Source organism: Somniosus microcephalus, chromosome 4, assembly GCF_052327205.1.
Source record: "Somniosus microcephalus isolate GS21.2 chromosome 4, FLI_Smic_1.0, whole genome shotgun sequence".
NCBI lineage: Eukaryota > Metazoa > Chordata > Chondrichthyes > Squaliformes > Somniosidae > Somniosus > Somniosus microcephalus.
The window spans coordinates 177,155,132-177,174,478 of NC_140990.1; the positions used below are offsets into that span (position 1 = coordinate 177,155,132).

At 42.4% G+C, this 19,347-nt stretch overlaps 1 protein-coding gene across 2 annotated transcripts in view; it reads left to right on the plus strand.

The window, feature by feature from the left end:
- LOC147120016 (neurobeachin-like protein 1) overlaps nt 1-19,347 on the plus strand; it is a 254,216-nt gene that overhangs the window by 173,391 nt on the left and 61,478 nt on the right. Inside the window, exons 8-10 of one of the 2 annotated variants that reach the window (XM_085985506.1) lie at nt 4,354-4,660; nt 7,791-7,897; nt 12,716-12,796. In XM_085985506.1, coding sequence (XP_085841632.1) covers nt 4,354-4,660; nt 7,791-7,897; nt 12,716-12,796 — 495 coding nt within the window. The remainder of the gene's footprint in view (nt 1-4,353; nt 4,661-7,790; nt 7,898-12,715; nt 12,797-19,347) is intronic. The other variant, XM_085985507.1, reaches the window with a different exon arrangement.

Genomic DNA, 19,347 nt, shown 5'->3' on the forward strand with positions numbered 1-19,347 from the left:
GTATACCGGGAGAGTGAACCCAACAATACAGCGGCCCGTCCGATAGCTGCAGCGGCCTGTCCGATATTCTTTTATTCCACTCCCCCCCACCCTTTCGGATAAGGGATAGTGTATCCTTTTTCCGCACTTCCGAAAACCGAAATCCTCTGAAAACCGAAAGTGTTTTCGTTCAGCGTAAGTCGTGCGCACCCCGCCGACCCCCCCCGCCGACCCCCACCCCCGCCGACCCCCACCCTTTCAGATAAGGGATAGTGTACCAGCCTTTATCCGCACTTCCGAAATCCTCTGAAAACCGAAAGTGTTTTCGTTCAGCGTAAGTCGTGCGCACGACCCCCCGCCGACCTCCACCCCCGACAAATTTCCCAGTCTTATAAAATACCTTCCGAAATCCGAAATTTTCCGAAAACCGAAACACGGCTGGTCCCGAGGTTTTCGGATAAAGGATAGTCTACCTGTAGTACAAAGACGGCACGCCCACCGTTACATTGATACTTCAATTCAGTTGCACTTCTCTGCAAATGCTGATATAGATAGCATTGGTTGAATTCGAGCATACAGCAGTAGGCTTGCTGGTACAGTATCAGATTGTATGGTTTAATAATACATTATATCCTCGAGTACTAAAAAAAAAGGATTGTTCTCTTCTGTTTTGGAAGTGTAGAGAGTGTCAGCTTTCTCGGAAACAGTTCACGTTGCCATGGAATGCCACAGCTAAACACTGATCAGTACACAAATTGGAAGACAAAACATATTTGTGTGGTTGATGGTATCTATAGAGGTAACTATATTCTGTGCTGTCTGCCTTTCCTAGCAAGGAGAATGATTTGATAATGGGAAGTCACATGGGGGAAAACTTAAAGCAATAAGGAGGTTGGTGGTCAATCAGTTTACATCCATTAGTTAGTGAAAAAGGTCAACGATATTTCTAAAGTTGGGAAAAGCTATTGGTCATCTTTGACTTTTGTATAAAATACCAGAATAACTTTGTACAATGAAATGAGTCTGACTGTGGTTTTTAGGGGGGGTGAATTGTAAACACCAATGGGAGCACTAGTCAGTTGAGTTGCAGAATTATACAGCAGAAGTTTATAAATTTCAAATCAAAACTGTGATTGACAGAGCTGTAAAGTATTTTGGTTAGTCATGCAACATTCCTTTAAAATATCCACTGCCACTTTGATTATAAATTATATCATGTAATTCTAGCACCCAGGTGCAGTTGATGTTCATCAGCTTGCCTCAGAAGGCTGTTGAACATTACAACGGCAACTACTTGCATTTATATAGCGCCTTTATTGTAGTAAAATGTCCCAGCCTCAGTATTTCTGTTCAATAAAACTTTAGCAGAGCAACTAATCTTGGTCACGTCAAACTGGGATACATCACTGCAGTAGCCCTCGTTTGAAAAGGCTGATTTAAGAGCTTGCTGAATGAGAGCATACAACAGCAGACCTACTGGGATCGGATTGTATGGTTTAATAATACATGACATCCTTGCATATTGAAAAACAAAGGTCTGTTCTGTTCTGTTTGGAAATGAAGGGATCTTTTTATTCCCCTATTTACCAGCGGTTGGTGTCTCATCCCACACCGTGTTCACTGTGTTCAGTGCAGTTGATGACAACCTCATAGTTTTTCCAAGTGCCTGAAGCACTACTTTTAAAAACCGCAATAGCTATCAAATATTTTTAAGCAAATATTGGTGGCTGTACACAAAGCAGTGAAATTCTTTGAGATTCCTCAATGGGGCAATGAAAATCTTCAAAGGAACAAGTTTCGTAACGGGTTCCAGGGTTCTGATGAAAGGTCATTGACTTGAAACGTTAACTCTGTTTCTCTCTCCACAGATGCTGACTGTTTCCAGCATTTTCTGTTTTTATTTCAAGTTTTTTAACATCCCTTGCAAGTCCAATGCGTAGTTACCAGCTTTTACCTTTGTTGGCTCCACTTTTAGTCCTTTGAATGTTGCATTCTTGACGTCACTGTTTCTTCAATCTTAAATTGAACTCTCAATTCTCCTCCTTTCACAGATCTGCATCCAGGAAGCTTAGTTTCTTCTTTTGTGCTAAACATTTATTTTTCATTTAGAAAGTTAACTCCATAAAGGCCAAGTCTGTCAAAAGTTAAATATCTTTCCCACATTTGGAAGACTCTTCTTGTGGCTCTCTCACACTTCTGGACAGAATACAAGAAAAGGTTTTGTCATTTGAAATTTGATCTTTCTCTCAGTTTAGGCCTCCACTCTGTTGGAGTCCTGGCCAATATTTGCCCCTCAATCAACATCGCTGAAACAGATTATCTGGTCGTCAACACATTGCTGTTTGTGGGACCTTGCTGTGCACAAATTGGCTGTCGCATTTCCTACATTGCAACAATGACTACACTTCAAAACAACTTAAATTGGTTGTAAAGCGCTTTGGGATATCCCGAGGACATGATAAGGTGTTATATAAATGCAAGTATTTTGAAACCCTGGATGAGACTGCAATTTTGAAACTTGGCATTTAGAATAGGTAAAATTAAGCTGCAGTTCCTCTTTTTTAGGGGACTCAAAGGTGGTGTTCTAAGTTTTAGAAATTGAAATGGGTGCCAAAAATTTTGTGGCCATGTTAACATGAAGCCAAAATATAATTTCAAGCTTACAAGGTAAGGTCAGTTGCACTTACCATGTTCACTGACCATTTGTAGAGATGCAATGGTGTGGAGATGCCGGTGTTGGACTGGGGTGGACAAATGTAAGAAGTCACACAACACCAGGTTATAGTCCAACAGTTTTATTTGAAATCACAAGCTTTCGGAGCGCTGCTCCTTCGTCAGGTGAAGTGGAGAGATGCATAAAGACACAGCTTATATAGTCAGAGAATAATGCCAGATGATTACAGGTAATCTTTCTAACTGCCATTTATCACACCTCGGCAGCGAGATAATCACAGCAATCAAAGGTGTGAATGGTGTCCAAACAGGTTAGTCAGGAAAACATTACATCAAAGAACAATGAGGTGGGGTCACAAGGGGTCAAATGTTGCAGATGCTGGGGTCTGTATGAAAAACAAAAAACAGACAAAAAAACATTTTTTTTGCTAGAAATCACAGCAGGTCCGGCCGCATCTGTGTAGAGAGAACAAGCCAACGACGACTCGAGTCTGGGTGACCCTACGTCAGGTGGGGTAACATGTAGCGTGACATGAACCCCAAGATCCCGGTTGAGGCCGTCCTCATGAGTGCGGAACTTGGCTATCAGTTTCTGCTCTACGATTTTGCGTTGTCATGTGCCTCGAAGGCCGCCTTGGAAAATGCTTACCCGAAGATCGGAGGCTGAATGTCCTTAACTGCTGAAGTGTTCCTGACTGGGAGGGAACACTCCTGCCTGGCGATTGTTGTGTGGTGTCCGTTCATCCGTTGTCGCAATGTCTGCATGGTCTTGCCGATGTACCATGCTCCAGGGCATCCTTTCCTGCAACGTATGAGGTAGACAACGTTGGCCGAGTCACATGAGTATGTACCATGTATCTGGTGGGTGGTGTCCTCACGTGTGATGATGGTATCTGTGTTGATGATCTGGCATGTCTTGCAGAGGTTGCCGTGGCAGGATTGTGTGGTGTCGTGGTCGCTGTTCTCCTGAAAGCTGGGTAATTTGCTGCGAACGATGGTCTGTTTGAGGTTAGGCGGCTGTTTGAAGGCGAGTAGTGGAGGCGTGGGGATGGCCTTAGCGAGGACGGCCTCAACCGGGATCTTGGGTTCATGTCACGCTACATGTAACCCCACCTGACGTAGGGTCACCCAGACTAGAGTCGTCGTTGGCTTGTTTTCTCTACACAGATGCGGCCGGACCTGCTGTGATTTCCAGCAAAAAAAATGTTTTTTTGTCTGTTTTTTGTTTTTCATACAGACTCCAGCATCTGCAACATTTGACCCCTTGTGACCCCACCTCATTGTTCTTTGATGTAATGTTTTCCTGACTAACCTGTTTGGACACCATTCACACCTTTGATTGCTGTGATTATCTCTCTGCCGAGGTGTGATAAATGGCAGTTAGAAAGATTACCTGTAATCATCTGGCATTATTCTCTGACTATATAAGCTGTGTCTTTATGCATCTCTCCACTTCACCTGACGAAGGAGCAGCGCTCCGAAAGCTTGTGATTTCAAATAAAACTGTTGGACTATAACCTGGTGTTGTGTGACTTCTTATAGATGCAATGGCCAACTTCAAAAGTGGGCAGTCACACCTGTAAATGGAAAGCTGTTCCAAAGCAAAGGAAAATTGGTATAATTGTATTAGGTTGCAGTTGGATCATAGATACAAAATTCATTGACTTATTTATGGAGACAGACTATGTGTTGTAATTTCAGCGGAATGCACTGCAGGCAATCTCCCCAGCTACAATGGAAGTCTTGATGCGGGTGCTGGCAGACTGTGATTTGGTGGAAGACAAGGACCCAGAGGACGTAAGCCATAAATTGGAGCTGACGCTGAAGTGCCTGACTGAGGTGGTTCACGTGCTGCTGACCAGCAGCTCTGATCAGCGGCAGGTAGAGATCAACACAATCCTAGAGAATTACTTCAAGCTGCTCAACTCTGATCACACCGTGTTGCTGGTCAACCGCAAATCTCGGAATTGGGAGAGCAGTTTCATTGCACTACAAATACAAATGCTGAGTGAGTATACATAGTACAGTGCCTGCTTCGAATGACTTTTGCTTATAGGCGGGACTGCTATTAATATATTAATGCATGGGTATGGTACGTTACAACAACTACTTCCGTTTACATAGCGCCTTTAACATAACAAAAGATAGTCAGAGGTAGGTTTTAAGGAGTGTCTTGAAGGAAGAGAGTGAGGTGGAGAGGTTTAAGGAGGGAATTCCAGAGCTTAGGGCCTCGGCAGCTGAAGGCATGGCCGCCAATGGTGGAGCGATGAAAATCGAGGATGCACAAGAGGCCAGAATTGGAGGGGCGCAGAGATCTCGAGGCTTGTAGGGCTGAAGGAGGTTACAGAGATACGGAGGGTTGAGGCTATGGAGGGATTTGAAAACAAGGATGAGACTCTTTAAATCGAGGTGTTGCTTAACCAGGAGCCAATGTAGGTCAGCGAGCATAGCAGTGTTGGGTGAATGGAACTTGGTGCTAGTTAGGATACTTTAAGGACGTCAATCTTCCTGTAGATTGGGCAAATCAAATTGGCAAAGGTAGACTGGAGGGCGAGTTCATGGAATGCATTCGAGATAATTTCCTAGAACCATACGTCGTGGAACCAACCAGGGAACTTTTAGATCTTGTATTGTGTAATGAGACAGGGTTAATTAGTAATCTCATAGGAAAAGATCCTTTAGGGAAGAGTGATCATAATATGATGGAATTTCACATTGAGATAGAGAGTGAAGTACTTAAGTCCGAAACGAGGGTCTTAAACTTAAATAAAGCCAATTACATAGGTATTTGGGGGGTGGGGGGGGGGGAGAGTTGGCTAAGGTAGATTGGGAAATTAGTTTAAAGGGTATGATGGTAGATAAGCAGTGGAAAACATTTAAAGAAATATTCTAAAATTTTCAATGAATATATACATTCTATTGAGAAATAAAACCTCCATGGGAAAAGTGACCCATTCGTGGTTAACTAAAGAAGTTAAGGATAGTATTAGATTAAAAGAAGAGGTTTATAACGTTGCAAAGAATAGCAGTAAGCCTTGAGGATTGGGAGAGCTTTAGAAACCAGCGAAGGATGACCAAAAATTGATGATAATAGAATATGTGTAAACTAACAAGAAATATAAAAACAGATTGTAAGAGCTTCTACAAGTATGTAAAAAGGAAATGGGTAACAAAAGTAAGTGTTGATCCCTTAGAGGCTGCGACAGGAGAAATTATAATGGGGAATAAGGAAATGGCAGAGACTTTTGTATTTGCCTTCACTGTAGAAGACACAACAAGCATACTAAAAATAGTGGGGAACCAAGAGTCTAATAAGAGTGAAGAACCTAAACTAATTATGATCGGTAGAGAAAAAGTACTTCAGAAACTAATGGAACTAATAGCTGACAAATCCCCTGGACCTGATGGTCTACATCCTAGAGTTCTGGAAGAGGTGGCTGCAGAGACAGTGGATGCATTGGTTGTGATCTTCCAAAATTCCCAAGATTCTAGTGGATTGGAAAGTAGCAAATGTAACCCCGCTATTCAAGAAAGGAGGGAGAGTGAAAACCGGGAACTTTTGGCCAGTTAGCCTGACATCAGTCGTCCGGAAAATGCTGGAATCCATTATTACGGAAGTGGTAACAGGGCACTTAGATTGGCAGAGTCAGCATAGTTTTATGAAAGGGAAATCGTATTTGACAAATTTATTAGAGTTTTTTGAGATGTAACCAGTGGGGAACCTGTGGATGTAATATAGTTGGATTTCCAAAAAGCATTTGATAGGGTGCCACATAAAAGGTTGCTACGCAAGATATGGGGTTGGGGGTAATATATTAGCATGGATAGAGGATTGGTTAATGGACAGAAAACAGAGAGTAGGGGTAAATGGGTCATTTTCAGGTTTGCAGACTGTAACTAGTGGGGTGCCGCAAAGATCAGTGCGTGTGCCTCAGCTGTTTACAATCTATATTAATGACTTGGATGAAGGGACCAAGTGTAATGCATCCAAGTTTGCTGATGATACAAAGATGGGTGAGACAGTAAGCTGTGAGGAGGACACAGAGCCTGCAAAAAGATATATATAGACTAAGTGAGTGGGCAATAAGGTGGCAGATGGGGTATAATTTAGGGAAATGTGAGGTTTTTCACTTTGGTTGGAAGAATAGAAAGACAATGTTTTTTAAATGGTGAAAAGCTATTAAAGGTGTTCAGAGGGGTTTAGGTGTCCTCATACAGGAAACATAGAGAGTTAGCATGCAGGTAGAGCAAGCAATTAGGAAGGCAAATAGTATGTTGGCCTTTATTGCAAGGGGGTTGGAGTACAAGAGTAAGGAAGTCTTGCTGCAATTGTACAGGACTTTGGTGAGACCACACCTGGAGTACTGTGCACAGTTTTGGTTTCCTCATCTGAGGAAGGATATACTTGCCTTAGAGGCAGTGCAACAAAGGTTCACTAGATTGATTCATGGGATGAGGGTTGACCTATGAGGAGAGATTGTGTAGAATGGGCCTATACTTTGGAGTTTAGAAGAATGATCTAATTGAAACATATAAGATTCTATGGGGGGTTGACAGGGTCGATGCTGAGAGGTTTTTTCCCCTGGCTGGAGGGTCCCGATCTAAGGGACATAGTCTCAGGATAAGGGGTTGGCCATTTAAGACTGAGATCAGGAGGAATTGCTTCACTCGGGATTGGGAACCTTTGGAATTCTCTACCCCAGAGGGCTGTGGATGCTGAATCGTTGAATATATTCAAAGCTGAGAGATAGATTTTTGGACTCTAGGGGATTCGAGGGATATGGAGATCGGGCGGAAAAGTGGAGTTGAGGTCAAAGATCAGCCATGATACCGAATGGCAGAGCAGGCTTGAGGGGCTGTATGGTCTACTCCTGCTCCTAATTCTAATGTTCTTATGCTATGGGCAGCACAGCTTTTGATGAGCTTTAAGGCTACGATGGGTGCAGGGTGGGAGACCGGCCAGGAGAGAATTGGAATAGTTCGCGATGGTCTTCTGAGGTTGTAATTTAGACGTACTTTTTGGGGTAGATTGGTCTTGAACAAAGGTTGCTATGGGGATGGTAAGGTATTTAGAGATACCTTTCCATCTGATCTCTTTGTGGAAAACTATAAATTTCTGAATTTTTTCCCCCCCACAGACACTATTCCAGAGATGTTAAACTGCCCCGACAGACCTGTCCTTCAGGCAATCTTCCTGAACAGCAACTGCTTTGAACACCTCACTCGACTCATACAGAACAGCAAGGTAGACTCCCAACTGACACCAGAGTGATTATTTGCCTTGATTCGATTAATGCTGCAGTTACCCCTTTCCCTGGCCTTTTTATAGGCTTGTGCTGAAATGCATAGAAAACAAAAATGAGAACTTGCCTTCTGCTTGAAATGATTTCTATCCCGAATCCACTGGAATGACCTGATTGCAACTCCTGAGGTTTGAGGTCCAGTTTGAATTCACAAGTATTAGGTTAAGGCTATTGCAACATTCCTGTTCAGGCGGACATAAATGGGGTAGACTTTCAAATCAACTGAAAATCAACATGGTACTTCCCTACTCGTAGCTCAACCATTTTATTTGGTGCAAGTAAACACATTCTTAATTAGATACAACCTTATTGCACATCCCATCGTTTCTCCCTCTGGTTTCCTTGCAGCACACACCATGCCCAGCTGTGAGTGTGGGCAGGAAAGCTGCACAGAGGCCTCTGCTAATACTGCCCAACAAAAAGCCACGAAAGTTTATGCAACAAGAGGCCAGGGTAAATTTGTCTCTTTCACTGAGGAGTGGTGTTTGGTTTCTGCTCTGTATCTCTCCCCTCTTTGAAGTGGCTGAGAGCGCAGGGTAATCATGTCCTGTTGCTCTGCAGCAGAGCATTGGAGCAGCCCTTCAATCTTTTTACACTTTTATGGATATTGCCTTGGTAAAATGGTTGGCGCATAATTTCACCAAGAATTTGTGAATAGATGTGACTGGCATTTGCATGTCACCAATAGCCATGCTGTTTTAAAAAAAAACCCACATTAATAGTCACACTGCAATAGGTTACACTGCAGCAGATATTCCAGTCGGCTGTTTGAGACACTGAACCAGTCCAGAGATCCCTATAAGGATGTTGATGATGCCTGTTTAATAGGATGTGACTTGATTAAAATAAAACAAACATCATTGAGACCTGGAAGTGTGCTCGTTGCACTGGTGCTACACCTTGAGGCTGAGATATGTTTGGCTTTTCAGTCTGTACAATTGGCTGATTGAAAAGATCGATTGTGTGAGCTTCGATGGGTGACCCTGTTAAACAGGCTCATTTGTTGTACGTTAATCCTTTGAGTGCTAAAGAATTCAATGGCAAATGAATTAAAAACAACTGCATAGCTGACCTATTCTGAACAGGCTGGTTGGTTGCCTCTTTTTCATTCTACTGGTGATGTGCAGGAGTTCATTTTGCAGAAAATAATTTCAGCAAACTTCATATGAAGATGGGGCTGATATTCAGTATTTAAAAGCTTACCTCTGCTATGCCTTGAAATGTAAAATAATTCCTTTATAGCAGCCTATTTAGATCTTGGAAAGGGGACTCTGCAGCTTTCAATTGATCAACTAAAGCACAGTCAGAAATTGAAGTCCGGGGCTAGTATTTCCTGGTATTTTGTCGTGGTGCATTGACACTCCTGTGGTCAGTGGGCTACGTGTCTATGTAGAATAGCCCCCCTTCACAGAGTGTATCTGTAAGAATGAGACATTTTGGATGGTCAAATTGGTTTTGTGAATCACACTGACCAGCTTGGATTCTAGCCCTGAAACTCCATGCTCATTGTGCTGTTTAAAATAAACAGAAGTGTTTTGCACAACTGCCTTAGCACGTCGTGCTGCTGATTTAAGAATAATGAAGAGTCAGCAGAGTACATCAAGGATGTATATTCATGCTGCAGGTACTGGTGGGCTATCCATATCTCTGTGGTTACAATGTCCTGTTCATAATTCTGTGTGTGCAACAGTTTTAACAAAGCTATAAAGCTTTTTACATTACGGTTTATTTATGAAATTGTAAATTAGTGTTGTAACATCACAGTGACATCCTTGCAGTCTTTGTTCCACCATGAAGAGTTCTAGTGGAACATAATCTCTGGCCTGCATTGGCAGGAGATGTACTTTTGCTTCTTTTGATGATCCCAGCCGTGCAAATGAGAAAAGTCGAGCAGAGCTTCCCCCTCTCTCTTTTCCCCTCTCTTCTCCCTGTCTCCTTCTCTCCTTCCCCTTCTTCTCTCTTCTCTGCTCCCCATCTCTCTCCTTTGCTCCCCTCCTTTTCTGTTCCTCTTCTCCTTCTCTCTCCTTTGCTCCCCTTCTCTTTTTGCTCTCCTCTCTTTTTTCCTCCCATTCTTCTTGTCTCTCTTTTCCTCCCCTTCTCGTATCTTCTTTTCCTGCCTCCATCCTTCTCTGCTCTATCTCGCGCTTCCCCCTTCCCAGAAGATTATGATTACTGAAATAGGAGGAGTGCAGGATTAGTCCTTGAAGGGAAGATTTCCCTCTTGACATAACTACAGGAGTCGTCAAAAGAAATAACAGTAACATGCTCTTTTGGGACAGTATAGCAAAGGAACAATATGCGGAATTATAAGCCTTTACCTAAACAAAAGAATGATGTGTGGGATTTCAAAAAATGACCCACTGCACACAACAGCAAAACCGATATTAACCTGCAAAGAACGCTTCATTAACACTGTGCCGTGGAATTCTAGTCTTTTTGCCAGTCTAATCTTCTGCAAGTGCAGCTTTTAAATCTTGCAATTATTGTGAATATGAAATTAAAAATAAAGACTCTCACTAGTGACAACAAGTTACTGTCGTTCCTTTACGAGTGTGAAAGACCCACAAGTGCTACAGGCATATGAAGCGCTTTGTTCTTCTACTTGTCACTAGTGAGACTCATTATTTTACAGGGCTGCAGCTTCTGTGCACCTTCAAAGGAAGCTGTATTTTGATGAACTGTCATGTAATCCTGGATGTTATAATGGGAGATAATCTGCCCAGTTGCAGTGTTTCCTGCTTTAAAGTCCTGAGTAGAGGTAGCACAGAGGCTGCTGTTTTGTGAACTTCACCACCCAGGTGTGGTGGTATAAACAGGAGCTGATGGACAATGGACAGCATTTCAAAGTTGGGATGCCATGGCAGAGTGTATTCTGAGGAAAATATCGACTGGGCTCATTCTAACTAGCAGCTTTAAAGCATGAAGCATGTTCACAACTGAGGCACTCTGGTAATTGTGCAAACATCTTCCTTTACAGCAGTTGGATTATGGGAGATTGAGTAGAATAGAGTGTCCTTATACCTGCTTTAATAGCAAATGCTGAACAATGAATGGTCTGCTGACCATTTTGATTCACTCACATGATTATGTGCCAAGGTTTTGTAAGTCTGACAGTAATTTATATTATCTTAGAGAGTTGCTGAGAAGTCCCTTACTTTGTAACTATTGATTGTGTAGACCATTAGTGTTGTTCTGGTCAGCCAGACATAAGGGATGACTCCGATCTGGGGGTGGGGGACGGCGGAGGGCACAAATTCAATCGAGCCAATGGCAAACTATGAACGGGTGCCAGACTAGTAGTGTTTTTATTTCTGGATGAATGATATAGGATTGAGCCAAATGGTCTTCCTCATCTGTATTGATCTTATGACTGCTTTAGGGGTGACTTGTTGCAGTCTTGCTCTTTGTTACTCGCCAGATTTAATTTTATTCTATGCTCACATATAACCTTTGTACATAACCCTCTAATGTAATTTTGTAACATCACTCAGCAAAGGAAAAAGACTTAAGATGTTCTTCCTTGCACTTGGCCTGTATATAATTACAAGTTTGTTCTTTTATGAGAGACTGAGCAATTATATCATGCTAAAGTATCCAGAGAAAATTGACTTTTAAGTAGCACTGGCATAACTCTTTTTGGCATTTTTCTATCTTCATGACTCTCTGTTCCGTGCCCACCCCCCCCCCCCCCAATGTCATGTACCATTCCCTGGGGGGATTGATCTGTTCTCAAACTGCTGCCCATGTTATGTAACTCTCCACTTGCAAGGTTAGTCCAATTGCCTCATCTGTTTTTTTTTTCTCCTCCTACTTTCCTGTGGAAAAGCTTCTCTGCTTGTTACCTACCTTCCTTCCCAGCCAAGACCTGTGTGGGAAATTGCTGCTTTACACCCACATGCTACCATATGCCAATGAGTTACTGTATATATAAATTCTCCTCATCTCTCTTTGTCTCCTGATGACGTTGACATGTTAATTTATGTTCACCAGTGGCCTTCAATACCTTATGCAGGCTTCCATTCTTCATATGAGAATGTCAACAGCCTGTTCAACCAGCTGCATTCTTTACATGTGTACTTTACTGCATAGGTCACTGAATAACAATTGAGAGTGGTGCTTCTAGTTAGCTTGTTTTTATTTACTTCTCTTTCCTCTCCCCATACTCTGCTGCTCGTGCAGAGGTTTTGTTATCTCAGACTTGGTGCCATATTACGAGGTACAGTTACTTGGCCATTTGGGAATTTTTTTTGTTAAGAGAAGAAAACACAATAGAAGGAGAAGGCAAAACATGCTCTCATTCAGGGGGGATATTCTGAAAATAGCGGGTGAGACTGGGAATTTCCTGGGAAGTGGGACACATTCCACTGGAGAGCGCACACTGTTGGTAACTCACTACATATTGATGGGCGTTGCCCCGAGACTGTTGCTGCCGGGTAGTGTGGGGGTTTCTGAATTGAACAGTTGCAACCACATCACATCGGTTTTTTTTGATCAGCGGTGGCAGGATCATGTTTTAGTGTCAGGATCAGTAACCTAAGTTGCATCCTTTTAAGAAAAAAAAAATAAAATGGTTTGACTTTTTCATTGCTGAATGTCTCTATTCGAGTTAGCTAAATTTAGTCCATTAAGCTAATATTAACTTGCTTTAAGCTGGCTTAACCAAAGTTCTCCTTTCAATAACCATGTTCACAGCCGTGCCTCGGCTGTGTTAATTCTACTCGTTGCGCGCCTTTCATGCTTGTGTTGTGTTCATTTAACAGCTGTTTGTAAGTTCTAAAGCAGCAGACAAGAGTGAGAAAGATCTTGCCAACAAATTACTGACAGAAATGAATGTGAACCAGGTATTAACTGAATTCTTGTTTCAGCTGTAAATCACCAGCATTGGGACAGCCATGCCAGTATGTACCTCAAGACAGCCAGCCTAATGACCAAGAAGTAATCATATGCCAATAATCACCGGGATGGATTTATTAATCAAGCAAACCAGAGTTGGTGACCATTAGTAGCACAATGAGGACTGTTTCACATTCTCTCTCCTCAATCCACAAATGATTTTTAATGGGATGGGGGAAGAACAGCTCGGATTGTAAAAGTTATGAATAATCTAAATCTGATTAGCAAATCCCTTATATTTATAGATTTAAAAAAATAAATGTTTGGTTCACTTTTTCCTCTTTCACCCCTCTTCCTGATACAGATTATCTCCATTTGGTAGACAGAATTTGTGCTTTCATAAGGTAGCTTAAACCATATGGTTTTTGTCACCTAGCTTCTTGTTTGAGAACCAGTGATTCTAGCATTGGATAGCTAGAGAGCCAACCTTGAAACACTGCCTTCATTGGAACTTCTTTCATTCAGCAATTTATATGTTCTTGGTTGGTCTAAATGGAGTTTCTTGGGTATGTTACCAGTTGAATCTAGGCAGTGGCAACTTTTGAGTTTTTCCTTAAATTTGTTTTTATGCTTATTGAGGTGAAAGACATTAATGCTAGGGAACTGAATATTTGCCATTTCAGGCATCAGTTTTAGAAATAAACAGGGTTAGTTATACGATAGCCATCTGCAGAGCTAAGACTGGTGCTCCGCTGCAACATCATGCTTATGCCTAGCATCAACTTACCCTAGTGTGATATTTGCATTTCCCACACCAACCTTTTTTTTAGTCCCCCGGGTTTCCAAAGGCATAAGGGGGTGCTAATGAGACAAGTAAACAAACAAAAGATGGGTCCAAAGAACATAAGAAATTGGAGCAGGAGTAGGCCATATGGCCCTGCGAGCCTGCTCTGCCATTCAATAAGTCTGATCTTTGACCTCAACTCCACTTTCCCACCTGATCCCCATATCCCTTGATTCCCTTAGAGTCCAAAAATCTATCGATCTCTGTCTTAAATATACTCAACAACTGAGCACCCACAGCCCTCTGGGGCAGAGAATTCCAAAGCTTCACAACCCTCTTGAGTGAAGACATTTCTCCTCATCTCAGCCCTAAATGGATTAGCCTTATCCTGAGACTATGGCCCCTAGTTCTAGACTCTCCAGTCAGGGGAAACAGCCCCATAGCATCTAAAATTGTCAAGCCCTCTCAGAAACTTGTATGTTTCAATGAAATCACCTCTCATTCTTCTAAATGCCAGAGAGTATAGGCACATTCTACTCAATCTCTCCTCATAGGTCAACCCTCTCATCCCAGGAATCATTCTAGTGAACCTTTGTTGCACCCCCCCCTCTAAGGCAAGTATGTCCTTCCTTAGGTACGGAGAGCAAAACTGTACACAGTAACCCAGGTATGGCCTCACAATTGCAGCAAGACTTCCTTATTCTTGTACTCCAACCCCCTTGCAGTAAAGGCCAAAATACCATTTGCCTTCCTAATTGCTTGCTGTACCTGCATGTTAACTTTCTTTGTTTTGTGTACAAGGACAATCCCTCTGAACACCAACATTTAATAGTTTCTCACCATTTAAAAAATATTCTGTCTTTCCTTCTTCCTACCAAAGTGAATAACCTCACATTTCCCCACATTATACTCCATCTGCCACCTTATTGCCCACTCACTTAACCTGTCTATATCCCTTTGCAGGCTCTTTGTGTTCTCCTCACAGCTTACTTTCCCACCTAGTTTTGTAACGTCAGCAAACTTGGATATATTACTCTTGGTCCTGTCATCTAAGTCATGAATATAGATTGTAAATAGCTGAGGCTCCAAGCACTGATCCTTGTGGCACCCCATTAGTAACAGCCTCCCAACCTAAGAATGACCTGTTTATTCCTACTCTCTGTTTTCTATCCTTTAACCAATCCTCTATCCATGCTACTATGTTACCCCCAACCCCATGAGCCCTTACCTTGTGTAACAACCTTTCATGTAGTAACTTATTGAATGCCTTTAGAAATTCCAATAATGCAACATCCACTGGTTCCCCTTTATCTACCCTGCTAGTTACATCCTCAAAAAACTCAAATAAATTTGTCAAACATGATTGCCCTTTCATAAAACCATGTTGACTCTGCCTTTTCCTAAGTGCCCTGATACCACTTCCTTAATAATGGATTCCAGCCTTTTCCCGACGACTGATGCCAGGCTAACTGGCCTGTAGTTCCCAGTTTTCTCTCTCCCTCCTTTCTTGAATAGCGGGGTTACATTTGCTACCTTTCAATCCACTGCAACCATTCCAGAATCTAGGGAGTTTTGGAAGATCACAACCAATGTATCCGTTATCTCTACAGCCACCTTTTTTAGAACCCTAGGATGTAGGCCATCAGGTCCAGGGGATTTGTCGGTTTTTAGTCCCATTAGTTTCGAAAGTACTTTTTCGTTACTAATAATTACTTTAAATTCCTCACTCTCATTAGACCCTTGGTTCCCCACTATTTCTGGTATGTTTTTTGTGTTTTCTACTGTGAAGATAGATACAAAATATTTGTTTCACGCCTCTGCCATTTCCTTATTCCCTATTACAGTATAATTTCTCCTGTCTCAGACTCTTAGAGACCCACATTTACTTTTGCTACTCTCTTCCTTATTACACACTTGTAAAATCTGCTCTTACAATCTGTTTTTATATTTCTTGCTAGTTTACACATTCTATTTTCTCCCTCTTGATCAATTTTTTGATCATCCTTTGTTGGTTTCTAAAACTATCCCAATCCTCAGGCTTGCTGTTCTTGGCAACATTATAGGCCTCTTCTTTTAATCTAATACTATCCTTACCCTCTTTAGAGGAGGTGTAAATGGTTACTACAGAATAGCAGAGTGGGAGGGATGCATGGAAATTCTGGCAAAGCGGAGAGGGTTGCTGTGGCCCGGGAATGTGGTGGAAGAAAGGCAGGTAGACCCTAAGGGTACGGACCACCTGCTGGCCGTGTATAGATAGGGGATCCCCACTCTAAGTACAAGCCCACACCTAGTTATTGTGGAGGCTAGAGCTGACTGTGATGGCATCTTGGGCATGAGCCTTGGTTCTGTAGCAAACCATTCCTTGGGTTTCAATACAGTCAAAGCCTGCTTGAGCAGCATAGGATTGTTAATGGAAGCTGCTCTGGATCCTGCTTAAGTAAACCAAATGATAATTTTTAAAGCATCCTTCAAAGGATTTCTATAAATATAAAAAGGAACGAGGATCATGAAGATCATTCGTTGCAACCAGATTTGAATTAGATGGCCTGTTCATTTGTAAAATACCTGTTGCTAGGCACTCAGTTACCTGTATGCTCCTGCTACTATTAAATAGGTCAAACCTTTCCAAAAATGGAAAAGAAATACATCTTGTATAAATTAGATGTTTTGGAGCTGCCCCGTTGTAAACATTTCCAAACATTATCTTTTGTTCTGCATTAACAGTGCAAGCTATATTAGTGCCTTGATATTTTTTTAAACAAGTAATAAAGGCACACTTTAAACTTTTAGGGTTGGTGGTGAAAGAATGGTTACCTGAGCAAGCGAAAATATATTATACAAGGAAATAGACAATAAAAAACTTAAAGCAGTAAAATGTGTCTTCTTGCATGTCTCCTGACTTCATAGAATGATACAGCACAGAAGGAGGCCATTCAGCCCATCATGCCTGAGCCAGCTCTCTGAAACAGGTATCCAATTAGTCCCACTGCACTGCTCTTTTCCTATAGCCCTGTAAATACTTCCTTTTCTAGTATGTATCTGATTCCCTTTTGAAATTTACTATTGAATCTGCTGCTGCCATCCTTTCAGGCTGTGCATTCCAGATCATAACTCTGAGCAAAAAAAAAATCTCTTCATCTCGCCCCTGGCTTTTGTGCCAATTATTTAAAATCTGTGTCCTCTGGTTACTGACCCTCCTGCCAGTGGAAACAGTTTCTCCTTATTTACTCTATCTTGCAGGGACAGAGGAACCTGGGAGTTAATGTGCATAGGTCCCTGAAGGTGGCGGGACATATTGAGAGAGTGGTTAGCAAAGCATATGGGATCTTAGGCTTCATAAATAGAGGTATTGAGTACAAAAGTAGAGACGTTATGCTGAACCTTTATAAAGCGCCGGTTAAGCCACAACTGGAGTATTGCGTCCAGTTCTAGTCACCACACTTCAGGAAGGATGTGAAGACACTTGAGAGGGTGCAATGGAGATTTACCAGAATGGTTCCGGGGATGGGGGATCTTAGCTACAAAGATAGGTTGGAGAAGCTGGATTTGTTTTCATTAGAGCAAAGGAGGTTGAGGGCTGATTTGATAGAGGTGTATAAGATTATGATGGGTTTGGATAGGCTAGACGGGTAAAGGTTGTTCCCACTAGTTGATAGTTCAAGGACTAGGGGACACAGATTTAAGGTTTTGGGCAAGAAATACAGGGGGGATGTGAGGGAAAAACTTTTTTACGCAGCGAGTGGTGAGGACCTGGAACTCGCTGCCGACAGAAGTGGTGGAAGCGGAGACACTCAATGGTTTCAAGGGGAGACTGGATAGGCACTTGAGGGAATTAAACTTGCAGGGCTACAGGGATAGAGCGGTGGAATGGGACTGACTGGATTGTTCTACAGAGAGCCGGCACGGACTCGATGGGCCGAATGGCCTCCTTCTGTGCCGTTCTCACTCTATGACTCTATCATAACCCCATATAATTTTGAACACTCATGTCAAATCTCCCCATAACCACCTCTGCTCTAAAGAGAACAACCCCAGCTTCTCTAGTCTCTCCATATAATTGAAATCCCTCATCCCTGGTACCATTCTAGTAAATCTCCTCTGTACCCTCTCCAAGGCCTTGACAGCCTTCCTAAAGTGTGGTGCCCCAAATTGAACATGGCACTCCAGCTGAGGTCTAACCAGTGATTTATAAAGATTTAGCATAATTTGTCAGTCATAAATGTTGACTCTTATTTGACTGCTGTACTTCAAGTACTGTACAATTAATTATTTTTGTAGTGCCATGACTGTTATGTAGTCAAACATTATAGCCACTCTGTACCAGCAACATCTCGCATGAGATAAATGGCCAGCTAATTTTTTTTGGTGGTATCAAATGAGGAAGGAAAGTTGGCCAGGAAACTGGTAGAGTTCCCTGCTTTTTTTAGAATAGTGTCTTGGGCGTTTCACATCTGCTTAAACTAGTAGATGGGACCTTTATTTTAGGAAGACCACTGTTTTGTGACAGATGGTTGAATTGAGGTCCAAAGGTGGCATCTGCAGACAGGCTGTCCTGTGTGTGGTAGTGAAAGTGCTCTGCCAAGCTCCTGTACATATTCATGCAGTAAAGCCATTCAGTAGAAACATTCCTCTTCAATCTGGATCCAAGCTGCAACTTGGCACAAGCTAACAGGTTTGACTCGCAATAGGATGACATCATGTCTCCTGCTGCCTGAGAATATGTGCTGGACATCAAAAGCAGACATGAGTCATTTTTTCCCTATTCACACTTTGTAGCAGTCAATCTGTTATAAGTTCTCCTATCAAAAATGGCCTGGTAGCATTGAGCCTCCAAATGTACCTACAGATATAAAAGCCTCTCCCTGTAGCAGTTTGCATCATGTCTGCCCGATGGGATGTTGGTGCAATTTGATGTACATATTTAAACTCTATCGTTGTTGCCTTACTTCCTTTCTTCCCACACACTTCAAAAAAATAGACAAAAGAAAACTGGTGTTTGGCAATCACTGCACTGAAATTGTCATTTCACATATTAGCCATTTAGTTTCTATGGTAAATGTCTGTTAGTGCAACAGACCTTGGACGACTATCTGAGGTTTGACTCGCAGAGTTGCTCAGCACAGTGGCTGTTGTAAATTTGATATCTGTGTCCATACATGGCACTTCAGAAAACAGTTCAATTTCAATTAATTTCAATAGGTTGTACTCTATAAATGGGCCTTCACACAGATTTGACGCGGGGGCGGAGAGAGAGAGAGAATTTCCTTCTGCACCGTGCAACAAAATTGTAAACCTGTTTATAAATTTTGTTACACCGAGGACATCTGCTCCCATTGTTGTTTCATGCTTTTTGTCATCTTCAGACTCGACTATTCCAACGCTCTCCTGGCCGGCCTCCCATCTTCCATGCTCCGTAAACCAGAGCTCATCCAAAACTCTGCTGCCATATTCTAACTTGTACCAAGTTCCGTTGATCCATCACCTCTGCGTTCAATGGCTTACATTGGCTCCTGGTCCGGCAACGCCTCGATTTTAAAATGCTCATCTTTGTGTTTAAATCCCTCATGGCTTGCTCCTCACTATCTCTCTAACCTTCTCCAGCCCTACAACCCCCCCTCCCCAAATTCTGTACCTCTGACTCTGGCCTCTTGTGTGTCACCCCCTCCCCCCCCCACCACCATTAGCAGCTGTACCTTCAGTAACCTGCACTCTGGAAATCCCTCCCTAAGCCCCCTACCTCTCTCACACCCTTTCCTCCTTGAAGATCCTCCTTAG